Source organism: Lissotriton helveticus, chromosome 10, assembly GCF_964261635.1.
Source record: "Lissotriton helveticus chromosome 10, aLisHel1.1, whole genome shotgun sequence".
Classification (NCBI taxonomy): Eukaryota; Metazoa; Chordata; class Amphibia; order Caudata; family Salamandridae; genus Lissotriton; species Lissotriton helveticus.
The window spans coordinates 530,639,720-530,653,653 of NC_136071.1; the positions used below are offsets into that span (position 1 = coordinate 530,639,720).

The following is a 13,934-nucleotide window of genomic DNA, read 5'->3' on the forward strand; positions in this document are numbered from 1 at the left end:
GATTACTACTTAACCAACAAGAGAAAAGAGAAAAAGGATATAGATAAAAGCAAGGCCAGAAGAGAAAAAATGAATTACAGTATAAAAAATAGAATTAAAAAAGTAGCGTTGGAAAGGGAATGCCCCCTGCATGGTAAAAGGGCGAGCACCCCTTCCATGAGTGTCTGGCTGCTTGTGAAGCTGGTATCCTGACTTTTTGCTTGGCCCTGTAATCAAGTTAATCTATTGAGTTTGTAGAGACCTAGGCCTGTCTAAAGCATAAGAATTTGAGAACCTGCTATGTGACCTGGAAGTGCACACCAATCATCTCCTCATTGTAGGGCTATAACTACTATCATTGTCCTATATCAGTCACATAAAGCGGTCGTGGCTGTGTAACAAGATTTGTGAATTCTCTTTTATGGGCACACCTATTTTTCTGAGCATGTAGCTTAATGAGTCTACTCACCATGCTCATGTAAACTTCAGCTTTAACAAGAACACCTAACCCCTCTGTCAAGTGTATGAAAGTACGGTGGATGTGTAACGTGTGCCAGTAGCACTGTGTGTACGGTAAGCGTGTGAGTACAGGCTCCTGCTGGATCCATTTTGAATAGCCCCTAGGTTGGCGTGGCTCAAGATGGAGGGTGAGTGCAGCTTCCACAGATAGTGGAAGAGTACTGACTGCATTCCTCTTACTGTGGGGTAGACACCCAGACATTAAAGTGTGGGAAGGTGGCTACAGGGCTCCCACTTATCACTGCCATTGGGTACACGGAGTTGTGAGAAGTTTCTGAGTCTGCATCTATAGTGTCGGTCATGAGTTGTGAGAAGAAGCTATGCATCAGAATGTCATCATGCTGACCAGCAGTCTCGCCGCAGGTCCCTAAGGACTGGAAAGTCCGCTTACTGGCTGGGTTGTATGTCCAGGACCAGCCGTCTACATGAGACCAGGGATGCAACTTCTGAAGATGGCCACCCACCTGCATCGGCCTGGGGCCACAACTGCCAAAAACGAGTATCCGCATGCATCAACCAGAGACAACAAATGCTGAAGATGAGCGCCCGCTGATCAGACCCATTATGTCGTTCAACAGCAATGGCTCAGGGAGTAGTGAGACTGCCATACAGGGCTGATACCAAAGGCACGAGGTTGCGGACTATCCCACAGCGCCACCAACCCACAACTCCACTGTAAAGGATTCCAGGCTTCCTAACACATACAGTTTTCAAGTGGAAATCAATGTTTTCTTTCCTTCAGGTTGCCAGCGGGTTAGTAAATCTATATAGGTCTCCAGGTTAGCCCTTTTTTTCTCTTACACATATGGGGTAAGAAATATATGTCCTTCACTGTTCATATTTTGGGCAAATGTAGGTTGTTAACCTGTTATTCCCAACCTGCAAGTTTGGGAACAATACACAATATTTAAACAATGTTTTATAACATGTGTGTCAATGTGTTTCCCCAAAGTGTCTCTAGACCTCAGTGATCAGGACTAAAGGATTCAGAAGTCCAGGCCCTGGATAGAACATGGGTTTATTCCTTTACCGTGTAAAGGTTGACGAAACTCTTAAATATCTCTTGTGGGATCTGTTAATTTTCCAGCCACAGTGTTGGAAACTTAGGTCACCTAGCTCCAGTACATATTTAGTTCTCTGCAAAGCCATCTGTAATACTGCTTTTGTTGGCTCCAAGCCTTGAAGCGAAACATCTCAGCTACACCATGGAACCCAAAGAATTCTCAGATTATTCAGCACATAATGTAGATGAGCAAAGAGTCCCCAGGCGCCAATGTTGTAGAATGTATATGTGCTAGATCTATAGGATGATATGCTGGGCCTGATAGATTTCCTCTCCATATCGTGACAGACCCAGAGATGTGGCGGTCATTAAAATGCTAGACTTTAGTCAGCTCGATGCTTCATCTACATACTTCTTTCAGAACCAATAACTGGAGCTCGATTAACAAATCTTGCTTTGGTCACATACAAAATAATAAAAATGATGAGCAGAGTGGGCATTGAACAAGGACTAGTTGGTTTTAAATGTCTAACTAGACTTTCTAACTTTGGGAAAAGTTTCTATGACATTTTAAGTATGGATGGATAAATTAACTAAATTTCCAAATCATTTGCACAACGAATCAATAGAAAATATTGAAACGTATTAAGTGACAATGGAGACAATGTTCACTTTAGGTGCAAAATGTTTGCTGTGACTGGAGACATTCAGTAGCAGTATATCGATTAGCACGTGCCTTAATAATGGGGTCAGCTCTTTAAATTAAATTTCCACCCACTATGAAAATCATGTACTTATAATTAAAACGTGCATGGTCACATTTTTAGTTGTACCTATATACATCTGGATGTCTGGTCAATTTAAAAAATAGCACAAAAGGATAAGATTTTTAAAAAGTTAAATGACAATTTGCTTTTGCATTGGACACCCAGTTACATTTCTAAAAACCCAGTTTCAGAAGACAGCTCATCATACAATAAAATACACAATAACATGCAGACTTCCTTTTAATACAGATTGTGTATACGAATTCAAAACAATGCAAGCAATTGAAAATATGGGCTCGTTTTCCCCTCAGCCAAGATACAGGATTTGGGGCTTAGGTGCTTGAGAGCCATGGTTTCTACAGCACACCTACCAGCAAAGTCACATAAACGTAGGCGGAAGTGAAGCAAACCCTAGACTTACTCTCAGACATAGCAGACACCTCGTCTTGAATGGCTAAAATGAGCTTGGCTTCCCTGGTCAAGTACTGGCAGCGTCGCTCTTCGTGCTGCAGAACGATTGCAAGGCGGCGCGACAAGGTGTGCAAACAGCTTATGACAGACGGGTCTGCGTTAGCCTATGGAGGAGAGGAGGAGAACACATTCAATGACACTGGAAAAATCTCACCAGGGGCACACGATACGCAGCACTTAACTACACAGAGAAATTAATCAAATGTTTACGCATTTTGGGCCACATGTCTCAATATTAGGAATAGCGATTACCTAATTGCGATTTTCTGCAAATCGCAATTAAGTAATTGCTATTTCTAATGTATAAAACTCCAGGAGTTTCATTTAGCGATTCCTAGGGGGTTGCAAATCAACCTACCTTATGAATATTAATGGGGAAGGTCGCTATTTGCGCCGCATTAGGAATCACTAAAATCACAGGGATGGTGGCCTGCTGGGGTCAGCAGACCACCATGTCCATGACTGCTTTTGAATAAAGCAATCATTTTCTTTTTAAATGCAGCCAGTTTTCCTTAAAGGAAGACGGGTTGCGTTTAAAACAAAAAAGTTTTCTTTTCCTTTTTTCTGAGTCGGCAGTGGTCAGTGGGACCACTGCCTGTTCTGAAAAATGTTTGCACTAACATTCACAAAGGGAAAGGGGTCCCTTGGGGACCCCTTTCCATTTGCGAAGCGTTACAGCCAACTTGAAGTTGGTGGTAAAATGCGAATGTTTTGCGACCACATTTCAGTCGCAAATCATTCTTACATACCACTGCAATTCGGTATTAGGAAGGGATGCCCTAAACACGTCCCTTCCTAATACTGAATCGTAAAGCGTATTTGCGATTTTTTAATAGGTTACGAATCGCAAATACGGTTTGGTACACAGGAAAAGCCTTTTGTGCAGGTGCAAAAGGCCATATTCTGTGAATTATAAAAGGAACATACATGTGGCCCTTCGTATTTTAATGCTGATATTTTATACTTGATTAGAACACCGACAATAATCTAAGAGAACATGAACACATTAAATTCATGACTCATATGCACACACGTTTAAACCAATAACACTATACTTAAAAAGAAATTGAACAATTCATCTGGTTTGTTAAAATTATTACTTAACAATATAAAAGCGTTTCATCGATCAACACGAAACCATTGCGAAAGAAAACCAAACCTGAAGACGAATATAAAGAAAAGAGTTTTCAGCTTTCTTTTTTCTAAACCTGATTGATGGAGGGAGTTACTCTGAGATTTAAATGAAGCCTGACCCGAGCATCTGGGCCTTGAGAGTGCAGGATTGAGACTTGGGGCCTTATTCAGAGTTTGGAGGACATGACACTAGCACAAAGATGGTAAATGTCCTGTCCGCCACATTACAAGTGCATTATAAACGGAGCCACTGAATTGTGGCCTTATTTAGTTTGGAGGACATGATCCTACGGCACAAATGTGGTGAACGCTGCATCTCCAGTATTAGAGGTGCATTTTAGCCAGAGCAACTGAGTTATGGCCTTATTTAGTTTGGAGGACATGAACCTATGGCACAAATGCATTATAGCAAGGGCCACTTAATAATGACCTAATTTGGAATGGAGGACGTGATACTCCATCATAAATGTTGCGAATTTTCCATCTGCCGTACTACAGGTGCATTATAGCCTGGGCCCCTAATTTGTGGTAGGGGCATGAGAGGACCAAATTATGTGGCCGGGTGACTAAATTATGCCGCAAGAAAATGCAAATTATGTGGCGTAATGAGGCACATTTTGTGATAGTACTACATCATAATTTTGTCATTTTTATACTTAGTAACAGTGTCTGGGCATATGTTTCGCCTTAATAGTACTGGTTTTAACACCGAATAACAGCAATGAAAAACAGAAATGATACCAATCAACCTTTGCGAAAGGCCTTCCACAAAGCAAACGTCATTGTATTTCTAATTAGTAACTTTTGGTCTGTTTGAGCTAGAAAGAATTGTTTTGCTAAATTCTGCAGACTGTGCAACAGATGATGGATTATGTGATAAATGTGTCAAATCCATAAATATGCGGAAACCCTGCAGCCACAAAGTCGCATAATTCTAGTGGCCCTGATTATAGCTTATTAATTACCTAAATGGCCTCCTTGGACCATACATTGTCAGTATTTCTTCCTGTTGGTACCCAACTGACCCAACCAAGGTATACAAGTATTTCTAATTACGTTAAACAACTTTAGCCCATATTATTAATAGTGTTTCATGTCATTTCCATTGTTTCTTATGTACATGCACACATCATAAGGAAACCCTACTCAAGCAGCAACCACAATTTCTATTAGGGTGAAGGCACAAACAACCCCCAAATTCACCTGTGCTTAACCTTCTGATAGCTTGGCACAAGCAGATAGGCTTAACTTAGAGGCAATGTGTAAAGAATGTATGCAGCATTTCAAACAGCAATAAAGTGAAATACAACATAAAAATCCCACACCAATTTAGGAAAATAGAGTAAAATGTAAACTTTTTTGGAACCAAATCGACAAACACCCCATCAGTAGAACTGGAGATGTGCAATTTTAAACATTTAACTAAAAATAGTGCCTAAAAGCACAAGGTGCCAACTGTGTTTACCTGGTCGCACCAAACCGGGACAAAATTGCAAGTGCAGGCCAACTGCGATGGAGTGCAGGCCGGATACAGGGGCCAAATTAGGCCCACCAAGCAAAGTACCTTAAATCTTGGTTTGTAGAGGGTGGCGAGATCCCGCTTGGAGGACACAACTAAATTAAATGTGCCAATTGGGCGTATGCCCATTTTACCATGTTTAAAGGAGACAGCACAAGCACTTTAGCACTGATTATCAGTGTTAAAGAGAGCAAAGTCCTAGGAAGCTACACAAATGGGTTCAGAAAACACAAGAGTGAAGGCAAAAGGTTTGTCAGTGACCATGCAGAAAGAGCCAAGTCCAGCATAACCCCCCCCCCCACTCCAGCCAAAAGCCAGGGTAGACTAATCAATACCTTGATGGGCTTTCCTGCTAAGGTGATAGAACATTGGCGAATGCCCTTTATGAAGGGGCACTTGTCAGTTCTACAACTGTCCAAATTCAGTTGGATCCCTCTATCGACACTCATCTGAGCCACTGACCAGGCCAATAGGGAACCCTTCTACTCACTTGTGGGCCCCATCTGTGCAGCACCCAACCTTAACTTGGTCAAAAAATGCATCCCAGTAGGCAGACAGTACCACCATAGCCAACCAAATGATGTGGCCCCCTCGGCGTCTTGGGTCAGAATTCTGTCCTCAACCAAGGAACATTCTGCCTAACAGGACAGTAACCAACAGCGGCCAATGACAGGTGTCAGTGTTAAGAACCAGGCCCCAGACCACCCACTGCCAGGGGGAAGTTCCAAGTGGGGTAATTGGATAGGCATCTCTTTCAGCCTTGGTGCTGGCTAGGAGTTCCTTATAGGCTACTGATGGATCTTTGACCTCTGATGTTTCTCAGAGTGGGGGGCAACATCCCCAGGTGTTAGGCACCCTATGTTCACTCAACCTCCTCCCAGTTCAGGGGTGGTATCCTGAGACTGGTGCTCCAAACTAGGGTAAGTACCCTGTGGCTAAGCAAGCAGGGGAAAGGGGCGAGTACCCTAACCCACAATGGCCAAGCCTGTAGAATTCCCACCAGCGGGGGGTTATTAAGACAGACAGAGTCCCCCTGCTTGTCTCCTAACTGGGAACACTGAAAGCAGTAGGGTTGGAAATGGGGCGTGCTGGACCACCGCCCTCCAGAAATCCCCCTGCCTGTTTCTCAGAAGGGGCTTGGGAACTCTTTCCCCTCACCTTACTCTGGAACTTGCAAGGGTCACCTTTGACCTTCCCCACACTCTGCTGGGGGAACCTGAATCACCCTTCTTGGGCCACTCCCTGGTACCTTCTTATGGCCCCTGGTGCTGAGCCAGAGGTCCGCATCCTTAGCAAGCTCCCTGGTGTTAATGAGATTACTATCAATCAGGTGTTGGAGCAGCTCTGAAAAACAAAGACTGAACATGTACTCTCTTCATTCATTCATTCATTCATTAAACTTTACTCAGTCATTACGACCATTAAAGTGCGAATGCTTGCAATACATTATTCCACCATTACACATTAAATATAACATAATTAATCAGTACATATATGCTAAAAGGATATTAAACACCACTGATAGAATAAAGCATTTTCTCTCGTCACCTAATTGTACAACCCCTTGTAATCATGCACATCAAAGCCCTTCACACAACCATTCAGGGCCTTGCAAAAGGATTCTACACAATTCACCCAAGACTAATGGGGCAGTTTCTGTCTGTCACTAAACGCCTATCTGTACTTTTCTGGGGTGAGACCATACTTCCTGACAAGGATGTCCTTCAAGGGGGAGACCTCATCCTGTCCCCCGTCTCTAGGGCCAGTAGGGATTCACTCCCTTTGCGAAGCATGTGCCCCCAGAGACTAGCCCCCAGACCTCCTCATGAATCCTATTAATCTCCAGAGCACCCTCACAGGCTTTTAACCACTTGTCAATGTCATCTCATCTTCACAACAAAGTTTGGCTCCTTTGGAATGTGGACCCTCTTGTCTCCAAAGGGCAGTGCGGGTATGCTGCCACCCTTACTGCTGGACTACGTCTGTCTGGCTCTAAAATCCAGCTCTGAGGCTCCTTTCAAGAGTCTGGGTCCTATTCTGAGCCTCTATTTCCAATTTCTCTTCAGTCAAGGCTCTCTCTGCCTTAGATTTCTTTTCCTCAATTTTGAGTTTGGACATCGGCAGCCTGAACAGCCAGCTCCTCTGTGGACAGGCCTTGTGAAGACACGCCGCTCCGCTCTGGCTGGGTGTTCCAATACAGAAGATGATGAATCATTTCCCTCCCGAGAGTGTTACCTTTCGGGGCGGGTTACCAGGCCCAGATCCCACTCATGCTACGCCATATCATCCTACCCATTCCCATTCCCTGTTGCTGTCAACTGGTGAATAATTAAACTAGCTGCCCACTTTGAAGTAGAGAGAAGATTTGGGAGGTTTCCACCCCCCACAGGTGCTTGGAAATTCCTGCCTCTCCAACTTTTTAAGTACACTGCACCCTGCCCTCTGGGTTGTTTAGAACCTACCCTAAGGGTGACTTATAAGTATTAGAAAAGAAAATGTATGCCTGGCAAAAGGTTTACTTTGCCATGTCGAAATGGCAGTTTAAAATTCCATACACAAGCTACAATGGTAGACCTGAGACATGTTTAAAAGGCGACTTAAGTGTGGCACAAGTAGTGCTGCAGGCTCACTAGCAGCATTTAATTTACATATAGTACCCCTTTACTAGGGACATACAAGTACATTAAATGTGCCAATTGGGTGTAAGCCCATTTCACCATGCTTGAAGGAGAGAGCACAAGTACTTTAGCACTTATTAGCAGTGGTAAAATCCACATAGTCATAAACGTGAAAAAAATGGGTTCAGGAAGGTGAAGACAAAGCATTTGCGGGTGACCCTGCAAAAAGGGCCAAATGTAACAATATGCAAGACTCAAATGAATAGCCCTTTAAATTAACCACAAGTTGATACAATGTCTTTGGTACATTTTCTCATAAGTACATATACACTTGATACTAGACAAATGCTTGAAAAGACTTACGAAATATAATCAATTGGTAAAACTATATATCACTCACTACATCATCATGTTTAATTAAAATTAAACAATCAGATACATAAAAAGTGTCCCAAAAAATAGAAATATATTTATTGTTTCAATCAATACTGTTTATAAGCTGAACAATCAATGTTCCCATGTGGTAGGGGAGTTATGCTCTTTAATGATTCCCTTCTTTTATCAGTTCATCATATTTAAGTACAGAGTATGGGAAGAGCTCACCAATGGAATTCACTTTCCTCAATTGTAAAGGTGATTTTCTGGTGTAGAGCCTTAATTATAAATGGGTACATGGTATACTGAGATGCCCCCTGGGTAATAGGAGCCATCAGAGAATCCATAAACAAAATTAACGAAGCAGGTTCCTGGATCGAACACTCGGCACCCTGTGGTGCGGTCTTACACCGTACAAGTGCCCCCAAATCTGAACTGATGGAAACATTTGGTCAGGAAAGAAACAAGCTTACTACCAAGGACCACACTGTTCCTCAAAAGTGAAATGAGGACACAATACTCAACTGCATCAAAGGCAACCAAGAGGTCACGAAAGAGCAGCAAACAACATGCAGGGGCAGACAGCGAATGCCAGCAGCAATCAATAACTTTGCTGCACCCGGCTTGGAACCCAGAATGACAGTCACTGGCAACATTTACACACTGGTGTTACAGGGTGATGGTGAAAGGGTGACGGCGAAAAAGAAGATATACTAGCGCATGTGCAGTCTGCCTTCCTTACAGAGCCCACATAGATGCATTTAAGTTCTGAATAAGCATTTGAATTTGACCCTTGACTCTTTTATTAGCTGTTAAAATGGAAAAAATAGTATTTCAGATGGTGTACTCTTTAAGCTCCTTCTAAAATGCGATCAATGCAGGATCCCAGGTAGAGGCGTACCATCCGTTTGATATCAAAAGGTCCTTCTCATTTCAATGAGTATCAACCGCACACACAAAACTTTAATCACGCATGGCACTGCCGCCATTCCGTTCCCTAACTGGGATCTGCTGACATCAGAAGCCCCCCCACATTCCAACCATATGACAACAAGTATAAAGTGTTTTGGAAGAAAGAGGCCCCTACCTAAATGGATAAACCCTGGTAGGGATATTACACTTCTTAGAAATCTAACCTGTACACCGGGTTATGTGTATATTTTCTAAATATCATCACACATTGTTATTTAATAGATTGACTAACACCATGGTATATGAATTTATAAAACTTTTTTTTAATTGTCTTTTTTTCTCATAAATATTGTATAGTTTTTTCTTTTACAGTTTATATACTTTTTTTAACAATAATTCTTAAAATTCTACTTTTTTTTAACAATAATTCATAGAATTCTACACATATATATACAACCAATCACGATAGCTTCTAATATATATTCTAGTACATGTATCAACAATTGATTTTCATCGCCAAATACAAAACCGAATCCCCAACGCGTTTCGGCGAGTTGCCTTCATCAGGAGTTCTGTATTTTCAATTGATGATTAATTACTCAAATGTATTCAAAGTGATGTTACGCAGTATCTAAATGTTGGCAGAAGAAAAGTCCTGAATCAGGTTAAAATCTGTAGTCTGTAGCTTGTTATGGTCAAACATTGATTATGTCACTCAGGTTCACGTCTCAATCGATCTGATAAGATGCTGAGTACTATCCTTACAAAAGGGGATGATGGACGGAGCGCTTGAGCAAATCAAACACTCACCCCCAGTCAACTGATCTGGGTTTAATCCATCACCATTCTTTAGCTCACTCAGCCACCCCAGTTCAGACATGGCCATATGCAAATCAGTCTGACCCTGTGCCTTATGGGAACAGTCCAGCCCGAACTGCCAAGCCATGTCTTCCCTGGACCGGAAACAAGCATCCTGGGACCGGTTTCGGATTCATAATCCTCATCAGCCAGGCTATCTTGAATCCAGTGGCCAAGTGAGCAAGGGACTCACGTCTGAGCATACCCTGCCACACTTAGGGCAAACAAAGCGATACAAAAGGGGATTGCCGCCCTAAGTGCGCTGGGGATGCCCAGACGTGGGTCCCAGGCACTCCACACCACTTGGAGTCAAGCTAGCCGGGCTGAAGAGAGGTGTTACCTCGAAACCGGTCCGGTCCTCGGATGCTTGATTCCGTTCTGGGAAGGACATGGCTTTTGTAGTTCGGACTGGACTGTTCCCATGGGGCAACAGGGTCAGAGCTGATTTGCATATCGCCATTGTCTAACCCGGGGTGGTGTGGAGTGCAAAAAAACGATGGATTTGGGCCCAGATCTTTTGACTGGGGGAGTGTGTGACATTGATCCACATTCAGTCCATCACTTGTTGTTTTTGCAATTGCCGCCCTAAGTGCGCTGGGGATGCCCAGACGTGGGTCCCAGGCACTCCACACCACTTGGAGTCAAGCTAGCCGGGCTGAAGAGAGGTGTTACCTCGAAACCGGTCCGGTCTTCGGATGCTTGATTCCGTTCTGGGAAGGACATGGCTTTTGTAGTTCGGACTGGACTGTTCCCATGGGGCAACAGGGTCAGAGCTGATTTGCATATCGCCATTGTCTAACCCGGGGTGGTGTGGAGTGCAAAAAAACGATGGATTTGGGCCCAGATCTTTTGACTGGGGGAGTGTGTGACATTGATCCACATTCAGTCCATCACTTGTTGTTTTTGCGAGTACTATCCTTGACACTGGGTTCTGTCTGGTGGTTTTGGATATTAATCATTCTGTTTGCGTCTTAGAGGGCTAAGATAGACAGCTATTTATGGATCAGAGGCCCAGGAGGAAATGCTGAAAAACGGTTTGCAGCCCATGATTATCCCTTCTTAAAGGCTTGGGGGAGATCTATAATGTTTCTTGCTGGCCTGCCACCAGTCGATCGTGGTGATGAAATCTTGCTCAAATATGAGAAACTGCGTGGTCCCGTCTTGCCCGTACCGCTGTAGCCAATCTATTAAATAACAATGTGTGATGATATTCAAACAAGTATAAAGTGCACAGAATACTTTATTCAAGTAGTGCATGGTGCTGCCACCCTTCCTCTGCCTAACCAGGGACCTGCTGGAACCAGAAGGTCCCTCACATTCTACCAATATGGACAACAAGTATAATGCGCCCACGCAATACTTTATTCATGCAGACTTATGGCCCTTATGCCCTTGTCCTACTCAACGAGGGGCCTGCTGACATCAGAAGGCCCGCTACACCCCATCGGTGTGGATAACCATTACCGAGTGCACACTAAATACTTTGTTCATGCTGAATATGTCCCTGGTGCCCTTGTACTGCCTAACCAGGGTCCCGCTGACATCAGGGGTCGCTCACATTCCATCCGCATGGACGAGTACCAAGGTCACGCCCAATATTTTATTTGTGCAGGGGGTGGTGCTGATGACATTGCGCTACCCACCAAGGGGGCTTCTGACATCAGAAGGTACCTCGCATTCCACCCCCGTGAACGAGTATCATGGGCCTGTCGGCAACGGACGGTCCCTCGCATTCCACCTGAATGGACCGCAAGCATCAAGTGTACACCCAATTCTTGATTCACGCAGGGCATGGACCTGCCGCCCCAGCACTACGCATCCAGGGACCTGATGACATCAGAAGGTCCCTCACGTTAACCCTCATGGACAATGAGTATCAAGTGAACACCCATTAATGTATACATGGAGAGGAAGAACCGACTGCATAAGGGGGTTGGTCATGATAGGTGCACTTGGTGAATCAGGCCTGTTGGAGATGTGTTTTGCCTTCAATAACAGTACGTTTTAGTAGCCACAATCAACCAGCCTCCTCCAAATAACCACAAAAATATTTCCTAATTGTGTGGCTCCTATTACAACCATGTAGATGTTGGTCACTGTTTGACAAACATTGCGCTACGTCATTTAAATAACTATGCTCTGCACTGACTTCTTGAAGGTCGAAGCTCTCCTTGATGTACAGGTGTCCAATTGAGTCACTATTACAAAACTGGTCTGTGCAACTTAATTGTATCTTGACCTTTTAATGACTTGGCTATCTGGCCTACACGACAACTGCCCCGGGCGTAGAGGTAGCATCGGCAAAAGCATGTTTTTCAAAGATTTCTCTCTACTGAAGTCTGACTCGGCATACGAGTAGGCCAAGCTGACTAGTAAAGCAAGCATGACGCAGCACTTCCAAGAGCCTGTTTGTTTGATGAGTCATCGGAGATGCAAGCTGGTCTGTGCAGGGCCTTCTGATAAGTGGCTCGTCCCTCCTAAGAAACCGTGACACAGCACTTTGGTATCGGTAGCAGTCACGCTTACAACGTAGGCCTCGTTCTTGAAAAACAGTTGTTAATCTGCACTCCTGCGCTTCCAATCTTCAATAACTACGAGTGTACAAACAGTTCTGTATTCACAAAATGTTTCTACATTAAGCTGTGAGCCTGTGTGGCCCTTGCAGCGTTTCAGGCGTAGTCCTTAAAAAAATATAGTTAATTCGTTGTTCTCAGACAAAAATATGACTTTGCATGAGAAAAACCAAATCAGGTGCAGAAACCTGTACCTCTATTCCCCATCAATTTTGAGAGTGCCTCCCCACTTCCTGGTCCCGAAAGGTGTTTATTCTTGCCCGTGTCGTCATTAAATCTCTATTTCCAGGGCGGGGAGGGACTTTAGGGGAGTTTGTGATTAACCCCAAATGTGCAGGTGTGTATAGTGTCACAAATTTACCTGCCACACCCGTCCTCAAAAGACAACCCATCAGGAGTGGATTTACTCACAATGAATCCTCGGTGTGCGTAAATTTTTTTACGAGTCTGAAACCAATCTTTCTGCATTACAAAAGCTGTTTTGCACTCCAAAATAAAATAGCATGCGAGTCCAAATTACAGATGCAAGTAGCTAGCTTTGAGAATGAAGCCGGGTGAGCTCCTCACAGGCCCAACGACTGCTCTACCTCGTACACGAGGTAAAGCTCCAACTGTGACTTTTGGTTAATTTCTCATCACTATGTTAAATCACCAACATTTTACTCACTACATTACATTACTTTGATAAAACTCTCAAAAGACTACAACACTATGCATAGAGCTGGATGAGTTTATTTGTTACAACCTTTTCCGGCATTATCACCGATAACTACTAGAAAGAGAAAAGGTGTTAGGGAACACGGTAATGTCCTCTGCAAGTGGGGGAAGCAATGGAGCTTTGAAAGAGGCCGTCCTGGGGGCACTGATGAAGCAGAATTAAAATGGGGATGCTGCTGAAACAGATAAAACTGGGGGAACTGATGGAATAAGGGACAAACCTTATATTGGGGCAGCTGATTGGTTGTCTGACAGAAGCACACATGGCTAAACCACGCGTGCCTCTACAACGCAGCCCGAACAATGAATGCATCTGGACAACGCATTCCTTTACCAGGCATGGCTAAACCACGCGTGCCTCTACAACGCACCCCAAACAACAAAAGCATGTGAACAACGCAATTTCGTGGTCAAGGCATGATTGGTAAAGGGATGTGCGGTTATGATCACACCCCAGCCCCTCCGCCCTGAGCCCTAAAACCCTGACCC

At 43.9% G+C, this 13,934-nt stretch overlaps 1 protein-coding gene across 2 annotated transcripts in view; it reads right to left on the reverse strand.

The window, feature by feature from the left end:
- Positions 1-13,934, reverse strand: part of NPRL3 (NPR3 like, GATOR1 complex subunit) — a 343,712-nt gene that overhangs the window by 221,268 nt on the left and 108,510 nt on the right. For both annotated transcript variants that reach the window (XM_078663075.1, XM_078663074.1), the window contains one exon: positions 2,690-2,843. In XM_078663075.1, coding sequence (XP_078519201.1) covers positions 2,690-2,843 — 154 coding nt within the window. The remainder of the gene's footprint in view (positions 1-2,689; positions 2,844-13,934) is intronic.